General features: G+C 60.8%; 2 protein-coding genes across 2 annotated transcripts in view; one reads left to right on the top strand and one right to left on the bottom strand.

The window, feature by feature from the left end:
- The window catches only part of LOC127598003 (pinopsin-like), a 143,708-nt gene that overhangs the window by 74,364 nt on the left and 58,422 nt on the right, over window positions 1–10,922 (top strand). The gene's annotated exons all lie outside the window — the stretch shown is intronic.
- On the bottom strand, window positions 642–10,179 carry LOC127597991 (semaphorin-4B-like). Its single transcript, XM_052061443.1, has 16 exons — window positions 10,155–10,179; window positions 9,087–9,242; window positions 8,385–8,507; window positions 5,114–5,274; window positions 4,585–4,647; window positions 4,340–4,438; window positions 3,995–4,106; window positions 3,807–3,923; window positions 3,587–3,744; window positions 3,262–3,443; window positions 2,665–2,815; window positions 2,147–2,366; window positions 1,945–2,060; window positions 1,686–1,843; window positions 1,517–1,608; window positions 642–1,434 (listed from the first exon to the last, which is right to left on the bottom strand). The coding sequence occupies exons 1-16, from the start codon at window positions 10,162–10,164 to the stop codon at window positions 866–868; spliced, it is 2,487 nt and encodes an 828-aa protein (XP_051917403.1). The 5' UTR covers window positions 10,165–10,179; the 3' UTR covers window positions 642–865.

The following is a 10,922-nucleotide window of genomic DNA, read 5'->3' as shown; positions in this document are numbered from 1 at the left end:
GCCTCACAACGTCCCGCTTTGTTGCTCATCCGCCACCGCGCCCGATTGTTAAGAAAACCTTTCTTCGTCTCGCAACGGAGAAATTCCCGATTCGCGGCAGCAAAGTTTTCAGAGGAAGAAGTAGAACCACAAAATATAGGAGCTCGAGGAAAGTTGAAGAAACCGTCCGTTTCATCTTTATTTGGAAAATGAAAATATAGTGCCTCTTTATATGCGATAGAAAACTAATCAAGAGAAACAAGAGTGGAATTTTTTTTCCTGTTGGTTTCCCAATTTTACACTGGCAGCTGAATTGACAAAATACGACTTTGGGGGTCCCAAAAGGAGTCCCGATTGCCGACAAAGAACGCGATGCTCTTCCGCGAGGCGGCGATGAAGTCGCGTTTTCCTCAATCCGAACGCTAAACCGATTGCACGAGTCATCCCGCGAGGGAGTCGAGCTCGTATCACGGTTCTCGCGCCGTACGGAGGTGCTCTGAGCTACAAGTTTCATTCGTTCCATGAAGTTGGCTCACTCTTAACTGAAGGCATCCGTGTGCATACTTTCTCTTTCCTTGAGTGTCCTCAGGAGACGACGTTCCGCGACCGGCGCGTGCCTTTGCGTAGAGCGCCCGGCTCCGGATGCCTTCGCTTGGCCCAGGTCCGGTCTAAAGTGCCGACGCCACTCTCGCTTGCGCCTGGAGATGCGCCTTTCATTCCTGGAGAGTGGCCGCGCCTCCGCTGGGGATAATCCTCCCTTTCCCCGGACCACATCGGAGTCCCAAAGCAAGAAACGCAACGTCTGAGCTCTCACTTGTCCTCTTGGCTTGACACCTCGCGAGAAGTCCGCTCGCCTCGGAGGGCTTTGCGTCCCTTTCGTTTGGCTTTACACCAGCGAGTCCCTGATCTCGGGGGCCAGTCTGACGCGAGGCCGCGGGGCGGCGGCGGAGACCGACTCGGAGAAGCTCTCGCCGCCGTCCGGCGACGGGCGCCGGGGGCCCCCGCGGTCGGCCGGCAAATTCCCGGGGGGCTCGGCCGCCGACGGGGGCCTCTCGGGCGGCGCGGCGGGGCCCCCGCTCCCCTTGGCGCGCCGGCGGTGCCCGTAGATGACAAAGAGCGCAAAGAGCAGCGGGGAGAAGGCCAGCAGGGCGCACGCGGCCACCAGCTGGCTCCAGTAGGTGTCGGCGGCGAGCCGCGGGGGGCCGAGTTCCCGGCCGCGCACGCAGTAGTTGGCCAGCAGCTGCCGGAAGCCCCCCTCCAGCGACCAGCACTCGTAGGTCTCCCGGCCGCCCGCCCGAGCCACCACCGCCAGGCCCCCCTCCGCGCCGGGGTAATGCGAGCGGCCCGACGCGTCGCTGGAGCGCCACAGCCTCCGCGCCAGCTTGGAGCGCGGCCGGCAAGGCAGCACGCGGAAGGTGTCGGCCGGGATGACGATGCTCTGGCAAGGCCGCGACCCTGCCCGGAGACATTCCAAACTTTTTCCCGCAATCCATTCGGACCATTCTCATTCGCCGGAGCGGATCGGCGCCTCACTTACGTGCGCGCGCAGACTCGGCGAAGCGCCCGCCGGCCGCCGTCTGGTCGCAAACGGCCCGAGCGTCGCCGTTGACCACGTCCTGCCGCAGAAAGCTGCAAAAACAAACGGCACTGAAAAAAAGAGCACTTTGCCGTCGCTCTCCTTCCCGAAACGGCCGAAGGCCGCGTACCGGTTGGGCGGCGCCCGCGCGACCTCGACGCAGCGCCTGCCGTTCCAGGCGCAGTACGGGTCCCTGGAGAGGATGCAGTCCCCGCAGCCGGCGTAATTGCTGCAGTTGGCGAGCGGGACCGAGACCAGTTCGGAGAAAGTGGAGACGTGCAGAAGACCCTGTCGAGGAAAGGGGGAGGGGAAAAAAAAACATGATGATGACAGCCGTGGAAAAGGGCACGCTCGGGCCGTGGCAGCGGCCGGCGGCCGAGAGGCTTTACCTTCTCCGCATCCAGCTGCAGGTGGCGCACGGGCCGCGAGTGACGGAAGAGCAGCAGCTCCTCGATCACGTGCATCTTCTTCTTCACGCTCACGGCTTTGTGGAGTCGCCCGTCATCTACAAAGAAGATGCGCGGCTTCAAATCCAGGCCACTCGGGAAGAGAGCTCGCCCCGGATCCTAGGAAAGCGACGACCTTTCTGACCTGTGCCGACGAAGAGCACGCGGTAGGCCCGGCGCGGCGCCGCCGCCGCCACCACGTGATGGACGGCGATGCGCGTGTAGCGCGCGCGGCGGTTGAGCAGCAGCGGCTGGCCGCGCAGCACCTCGTCCATGAGGAAGTGGTCCTTCACGAAATTCAGCGCCTTGTCCGGCACGTGCAGCGACGAGAGGACGCCTCGTTTGCGGGCCGCGTTGGTGATGCACTGCCAGAGGAGGCGGGCCAACCAATCATCGTGACAAACAAACAAACAAAAAGCTCTCGATTGAGACATCTCAGCTCAAAATAGTTTGGGGAAATGAAAATGCCATGTTTGGATTCTCAATACGTTTCCAGGAAGACGGCGGCGGCGGCAATGGATTTGACTTGGCAGAAATGAGACGGCGCGGCCGCAAAGACGAGTCACTTGAATGACTCCCAAAGCACGTTGGCAGCCGGCCGCTTTTTGGAGCAAACATTGCGGCGGCGGCGCGGTTCCCGGCTCGTCCGGCGGGGGGACTCACCGATCCCGGCCGGGGCTCCGGGACGGCTCCGTTGAAAGTGGACCACTGCCGCGTCTCTCGGTTGAGCCGGCGGTATCGGCCGTCGAAGGCTTTCCGCACCTGCTCCATGGTGAAGGAGCACACGGCCGAAGTTCCCGTGCCGCCGTTGGACCTGTCGAGCGGCGGCCACAAGCGTACGACCACTCGGGGGGAGGCTCTTTGTCCCATTTCTTGCGTCTCTGCGTCGGCGCGCCAGGCCCGAATGAGCGCTTTTGTCCTCCTCGAGGCGGAGCTTCCGTCCTCGTTTTGCCCCCCCCGTTTGGGAGTGCTGACTTTTCAACAAACAAAACATACGCCGGCGACACCCAAAGCGCTTTGGGTGTCGCCGCCGTATGTTTTGATCAAGCGCGAGACCGCAGAGCGCTCGCGTTCTCCTTCCGGCGGGTGCGCCTTCCCGCTTTAGCCACCGGGGGGCACTCCAACCCAGAGCCGCCGACCGTGGTCTTTATCGCGCGCACGGGTCGAGACGGGGTTCGGTGACGAGGTCGGTGTCGCGACACGCGGAGGCGTTCCCTGCGTCACCACGACTTTGGAGAGGGACTCGACGCGCCGGCTCACCACTGAGAGGCAAAGACCCCGTAGAAGACGGTCTCCTTCCAGGCGAGCGGGTCGGGCGTCAGCACAAACATGTCCTGGATGACGTTGAAGGGGAAGCCGTCGCCGGGCAGCGAGCACGACAGTTGCGCCTTGAGGAAGGTGGTCCACTTCTTCTGCAGGACCCGCTCCCCCCCCGCGTCTCCCTGCAAGCACGCGCCGGGATGAGCAATGAGAAGGAGGCAGGACTGACAAAAGGCCCCGCGGAAATTATTATGATTATCCCGAGGAGACCCGCCCGGGGGGGAAAAGCAAAATGTGGGCCCCGTGGCTTTCGGCCGTGACTCACCCTGCACACGCGAGCGATGCGCGACACCACCGCGTTGTCAACAAAGTCCAACTCCGTTGCCGCCTCGCTGAAGAAGAAGTAAATCTTATCGTCGTCGCCCGCCGGGTCGTCCCGGGGCAGGCTCTCCGGGATGTAGGCGGAGCCAACGAAGGCCGGATCTGAAAAGGCGCAGAAAGGCGGGTCGGCCGCGGCGCCCGCATCGGCCGGCGCCGCGCCCTACCTTCAAGCCAGTTGAGGGAGCTTTCCGTTTTGAGGGCGGCTCCTCGGCCAAGACTCTTGGAAATGGCCGGCTCGTTTCCCTGGAAGTCGCCGACCGCGGCGGCGAACAGCTCTCCGTCTGCGGCGAAAGCCAAGCACGCGCGTCTCTGCGGCCGCAAAGGCGGAGGAGGCGGAGGAGGCCGGCCTTACCGGCCATGACGGCTGTGGACCTGAACTCGGGGTCGAACGGGCAGCGGCCGCGCCCGTCCTCCGCGAGCGCCTCGCCCGAGCCGCTCGCGACAAAGGTGAAGCTGGCCGTGTCCTGGCCAACGCACACGGCGGGGAGACGCGTTACCGCCAGGCGACCGCCCTCTTTGCCGCCTCGGGAAGTGAAGATGATTTTGCAACGCTGCCATCCGAGCGAGACGCCAAGCCGGCACGCGCAAGGGGCCGGCGGGCCCGATCCGGTTGCGTCCTCCAACGAGGTGGACGGTGGCCCCTCCTTCGCAATCTGTGGCTATTGGAGCGGCGGCGCGAGGGCGGAGCCGCACTTACCACGTAGGCGCAGACGGGGCTGAAGGCGTACGTGCCGCACACGTACAGCCGGGTGCCGTTGAGCCGCAGCAAGATCTTGATGTAGTTGAAGCAATCCGTCTGGAAGGGGAAGAGGCGCGACAACCGGCGTGACTCGATGTCCAGCGAGCCAGCGTCATATTTCCAAGGCTTGGCCCCCGCGGGCAAAGTCCTCCCGGACGGCCGTCGGCGCCGTTCGGAGCCGTCGTTTGAATTCGCCCACTCACTTGGAGGTCTTTTCCTTTGAAACTGCACTCGCGTCGCTTCTCGTCCGGCGTTTTCCACGGCAGCTGCAAAGACGGCTCACGCACAACACACACGGCGGCCGCGACTCAACAAGGGGGGGCTTCAGCAATCGGGCCGCGCCGAGGGCCCGTCATCATCGTCGACATGAATCGTCGTCACGTCGCCGCATTCAAAACGGTGGCCGTTCGGCCGCGCTCTCGTTTGGGCCCCGGCGACGGAAAATACAGACGAGATACGCTCGCTCGCCGGACTGAGCCGACGGCGCCTTTGGGGAATTTGAGGGGGCGGCGGAATTTGAAAGCGGCGCTTGCGATTTGGTGAACGCGGCCGCGGAACCCAAACGTCGGTCGGCGCGGCCATCGGCGGTGGCTTGAAATCGCTTTGCGGCCAGCGGCGCCTCCGACGTCCCCCAAATGGGTTTTGTGCTTCACCCATCGGGGGCCCGGCAAGACAATCGCGCAAAGAAGAATGCGCCAGAGTCGGAACTTGTTGTTTTTGGGAGGCGCTCACCTTTCGCCGGCGCTCCCGCGCGCCAATGTCGGCGGGGTCGAGGGCAAAGAGAGCCTCGCGGGCGCCCACGTAGAGCGCGCCGTCCTCTTTGCTGAGCAGGAGCGACGTGACGTTGAAGAGCCCGCCCCCCGAGAACCTCGGGCACCTTCTCTCCTCTGCATCTGCGGAGCGCCAACGCTTGGTCAATTTGAAGACGCACCGAAGATCACGTTTGGTGACGACGCAGGCGCCGAGACGAACGAAAGCAGGAAAAAGGTTTTGGGTAAAAGGCGGCGCGGCGGGCTGAACTCACCGTAGGAGAAGGCGAGGCGAGGGGTGACGTCACGCCGGCCAGCGACCCGGCGCAGGGTCACAACCAGCAGAAGCGCGCAGAGCGGCGCGACGAGGCGGCCCATGGTCAGCGTCCGCACGTCACTGGAGCGCAGGCGGCCGGCGTCCAAGGTTTCCGCTCCGTCGGGGGCGCACCTCACCGCTCCGGTGGGACGGCCCGCGCCTCATCGGCCTCGCGCCGCGTCTCCGCCGGCGCCAAGGCTCCCTCGATGATCTGCGTGGAAAGGAAACGGCAAGATTAAAAAGGGGAGAGTGGCGAGAGATCCGCCCGGGCCCGTTCTCCAATCCGCCGGCGTTCATCGGGTAAAGGTCAAGCGACCCCCAATCAGGAGTTGTGGGACAGAGCGGCTGCCGTCGGGTGCCGCGCCGAGCCCCGCGTGGGCAACGAAGCCCTCAAGAATGACACGCGGCTCACAAAAAGTCCACCTTGCCGACGGCTCCGTGGCACGCCGAGGGCCGCGGATGGCCTCGCGCCGACCAAGCGTCCGACATCGGCCTCGCCGGCTCAAAAGCAGGCCTGCGTGCCCCCTTGTGGCCGAGGCGTGCGCAAGAAAAGGAGCAGAACAACGGTCGTTGAACTCGAGTTGTCACGGTTCGTTTGCAAACGCTCCGCTTCGTGACACCGTTGGCGTTTTTGTTTTCACGCAGCCCAATACTCACCGGATGAGGGGGGGTCTTCTCCCAAAAGCGGCATCGTGCGGAAACCCCATGCCCGCCAGTATCCCGTTTCAGGTTCGCGGGACGCTTTCGGCCCGCGGCCGCCGCGTGACCAAAGCGTTCAAAACGAGAGGCCCGGCGAATGGGATCGCAGATACGAGTGAGCGGCGCGCTGCGATCAAACGCCGGAGCCGAGGCGGACCGGACGCCATTCCATCGGGTCAGGAAATTCAACGCCGGCATCACCCCCGCCTCAATCAAAGGCGAGCCGCGGGACGGCGATCCCGCCGTGTATTTCTTGAGCGGGCGAGAACGCCGACTTTTGGTCAAGCGCACCGCTCCAAAGAAGAGCAACACCGGTGACACGCGCACGCACGCAAGCTAGCTGGCGAGCGCCCCGGCCCGAGAACAAGGCTCCCTCTGACGGCCGAACTCGCCAGATGCGACTCCGCGCGCGCCGCCTGAATCCTCCCTTTGACCCGACGGCGTGCGCGGCTGCAGATGGCCCGCGTTTGGCAAGGCTAACGTTGTCAGTCAAGGGAAAGCGAGGCGGCGACGCCTCTCTTAGTCTACTTCTGCAAAGACAAAGTGGCACGTGTAGCAAGAAATAAAATCGTAAACATTCTTGGATTTCTCTCTGTCTGTCTGTCTGAGAAGGATGACTTGCCGAGAGACAAACAAGCGAATGAGAAACCGCCCTTGTGCCGCCTTGGCGACCGGAACGATTCAATCGTCCAAATGGTGTCGAACGTTGACGTCTGCCCGACGCCACTTTTAGTGAGATAGCGCGCGTCTATTTCGGGTGGCAAAAGCCCCACGCTGAGCTCGCGGCGCCCCCATTTTGGGACGGCGACGAGAGACGCGTGCTCGGGTGACGACAGGTGCGCATAGCGCGCCTCCCCCTCCCCCGCCTCGCTCGATCTGGGATCTTATCTTGGGTCAGCGTCTCCAAAACTTCTTTTTCATCTCCTGCGTTGGTCAGCACTTTGTGGCACTTTTGAACAATGAAAGGTGCAAAGGAGGACGGAGCGAATGCGAGCCACGCCACGCCGTCATGTCGCTGCGATACAAACGCTCGATTCCATTTAAGAGCAAACACACACGTGCATGCATATCCTCTGGCGTAGCTAGCAATCAAGATTGATCTCATTGCATGAAAGAACAACGACATTTGTAAATTCAGCGGCGCAGCGACCGCAGCCGCTTTGAATGGAGTCCACTTTGCCCCTAAAAATGAGCGGCAATGCCACTCATCCTTTCCGGCCCTCACAAAAACGCATTGGCGGGCCCGTGTGGGTTTTCTGCGCTTTCCTGCCACCTTCCAAAAACCCACGTGAATGAGCAGTCAAAATCGTGCGCGCCGACGGTCGTTTGTCCGCGACGGGCCGGCAACCGGTTCAGGATGTCCCCCGCCTACTGCCCGAAGAAAGACGGGCTAGGCTCCGGCACCCTTGCGAGGGTAAGCGGATCGGAAAATGGATGGAACCGTCACTTTGAATGCGGCGCATTGAAAGACTTAAGACCAAGATCAATCCTATCAAAACGTGGCTACCCCCCCCCCACACCCCCCCGAGGTGGGACCCTAAAACTCGGCTATGCTTTTGGGGAAAAAGCCTCGGCCAAAACAAGCGGTCGCACGGATGCTTTCGAACAAAAGGAGGTGGGGGGGTCGATGGAAAAAGTCCCGCGGATAAATTAGTTATGAGCGCCATCTACATGTGGGGCGGACTCGACATGAAATATTAACTTGGCATTCGACTCCAAGGGAAAAGCGCCGACGCCATCTGGGGAGCAAAAAGTTGACGTCACGCCTCAAAGAAAGGCGCATGCGGACAATGACGCGGCGGCTGCCGGTCTGGTCTTTGCGCACGCCCGCTTTTCAAACGGCCGAGAATTGCCTTGTGGAAAAAGCGCCGAGCGATGACGTCACCCGGTGGGTTGGACGCGCGCGCCGGAATGACACAAATGAGGACGAGACTCCACAGCGGTGCGAGCCGGCGGCTCTCGAGCCCGGAAAGCCAAAAGCGCACGCGCGCAAAAGAAACGACGGCTCGCCTGGTTTTGTCCGCTGACGTCGGAAGTCCAAAATCCACCTGGGGACGGATGCTTTGATTTCGGTGCGATCGCTGCACCCCCCCCCCCCCCGATTGCCATGGCAGCCGACGACAAACGCTTCCGTGAGCGGCAAAGCGCACGCTCAGCCAAAGCCGGCCGGCGGCTTCTACAGCCTGTCCTCGCGCTCGCTGAGAGAGAGCGATTGCAGAGTGTTTTCTTCAACGCTTACCTTTGGGCAGAACAGCTCCGACGCTCTCGGTCAAGAGGTGACGAGCGGCCAAGAAGCCCCCGCAGGCAGGAGGCTGCCCAACTGGCTGGCACGGCATCTCACACATGCATCCAGGACAGCACACTGGAACGGGGAGGGGAGGGAATACATTAAAAAAAAAAAAAAAAAAAACAAGCAGGAGTGGGGGGTTGCTGGAGCATTACATCATCGGCTGCGCTCAGCGCAGGCGAGCGGGCAGCGGCGCTCGCGTCGGATCAGCTGTCGCCGCCGACTTTGTACGACGCACGCGCCGATCGTCTAGCCGGCCGACCTTCGGGGCCGTTTGCGCCGCCTCCCGCCGAGACGTGGACCTACGCGGGCCCCGCCTCGCCACAGTTGCCGCTGGCTCAAATGGACACCGCGCGACAACTGCTCGCAGGCCATCTCGTCGGAATGCGCGTCTGCACCCTTCATGTCCTTGCGCCGGCCGAAAGCAAAGGCATGCCTTCCTTGGGCAAGGCATGTCCGGCTGCGGCCCTCGGACTTGAAAAGACCCCTCCTTTTTCAGTGAGCGCTCATCTCAAACATTCATTTTTGACAGGCACGTAATCCCCCGACAGTTACGTTGCATGCTGGTCTTTTTTTTTTGTTGTGTGTCCAAGGATCGCCAAAACTTAGGCTTGCGTGTATGGTTAGACTGTCCGTCTACGCGTGTTGCCGCACCTTTTGTGTGGCTCGTTAACGACGTGGCGTCCAGAAATTGCGGAACCATCTCATCGTAGCTTCCGGCGGCTGGGCGCACGCCATGGCGAGCGCGGCCTCTTCCTCCTCCTCGGAACAAAAGGCGGCGGCGGCGGCCCACTTCGGACAAGCCTGCACCTGCGAGAGGCCGTGACATCGTGAGACACAATGTGAGGCACGCGCCTCAACATAATGAAGTCGCATTGTGGAGCTGAGTGACCACTTCAGATTATTTGGTTTGTTTTTTTTCCATCAAGCTCGCAAACAAAAGGCAGTGGCGTACTTCCGGCTGGCATAAAGGGAAAAAAAAGTGAATGACCAATGATTTGAACCCATAATCTAAACTTGCAGTGTTTGGTGACTCGCACCTTCAGAAATTCGCCCAAAAACTTTGTTCCGTGTCCTCAAAGGGAGCGTGCGCAGCCAAACACTTGAAGCCGGAAATGGTGACTCGGTATGGCATCGTCGGTGTAACGATTTGGGTTCGAGGAGATTGCGTCCCTTAGGCTTGCCTCCATCCGCCCCTCCCCAAAAAGGGGGGGAAAAAAAGGGGGCGCCTTTATTGGGCCGATAGCCCCGCCTAGTGGCCGAAGGGTGGAAGCGCGCTTTCCGCCGCCGGACTTGGTGGGACGGCTCCCGGCAGAGGAAAGAAGCCTTTAGCCTCCGTTCGAGACCTGGGCGGCACGCAACTCGAGATGGAATGTCAACCTTGGTTTTTAGAACACCAATTGAAAGTGCCAACAAACGCAGATGCGAGGCACGGTGGAATTTCATCTGGTCCGCGCTTTACACCACCACGAGACGTCTCGTCTCCTTTCAATGCATCGGGACAACCTAAGCTGAAGTCTCCAGGCGTGCGCGCTACAGACGCTAGGCGTCCACACACTTTTAAAGCGCGCGCCGTGATGCAGCGGGAACGAAGAAGAAGAGAGTCGCGTCGTAACCAGGAAGAAGCCGATTCCGAACAAAAGTTGAGCGCGTCGTAGCGCATATTGAGTCGATGACACGTCCACACAATTGTACGCACACACAAATGATTTGAGGACTTACTTTTGGACATTTTAGGGGAAGCTGAGCTTCTTCTGCGGTCTTCGAGCAATCTGGCGAAGACACAGCCGACAACGAGGTGTGTCAATGAGTGAGGACACGCCCACTCGGCCACCGCTGGCTGCAGGTGATCACATGACATTGCTCGTCCAATCGGTGCTGCGGGAAATTGAGCGTGTGACCGTCGTCATAGTACGTCACAGACCTTTTCAAAACAAGTCAAGAGTATTTCTGGAGCACTTTCAAACAGCTATCGCTGCGTAGAAAGTGCCGTACTTGACTTATGACACGTAATTGTGTGGACGTGTATTTTCTGAGCTGTATTTTTACTTTTGACGAATGAAGGGTTCGGTACGTCAAACGGTGGCCGAACGAGACCCTCGTTGCAAGGCACCGCCGGTGTTCGGAAAACGAATGGATGGGCGTCCTGTTTCAAAACGATGCCAAACGAAATGGCCGCTCCTCACCCGGAGAAAATCTCATTGACTGCAATGTCAACGTTGCACCAACGGGGGGCACTAACAGACTGGAAAAGGACATAGGCGGTTTCGACGGGGCGAGCTGCAATCACTTTGCACCCGAACTAAGCTCTGCTGAAATCCACCCCGCCCGGCTGTGTCAACCTGACACCTTCTTCAACTATGCAAGTGTGCCGCCATCTCGCGGCCGATAGTGGAATTCCACCCAACACAGACCGAGGGGAGCGAATTAATTAACTAATCGAGCGATTAATTGGCCACCAAAGAAGAGCGCCGTGACCCGGGAACGCGC

The sequence above is a fragment of the Hippocampus zosterae genome, chromosome 3, assembly GCF_025434085.1.
Source record: "Hippocampus zosterae strain Florida chromosome 3, ASM2543408v3, whole genome shotgun sequence".
NCBI lineage: Eukaryota > Metazoa > Chordata > Actinopteri > Syngnathiformes > Syngnathidae > Hippocampus > Hippocampus zosterae.
Note: the sequence above shows the minus strand (reverse complement) of the source record. Positions and strands in the feature narration are given on the sequence as shown.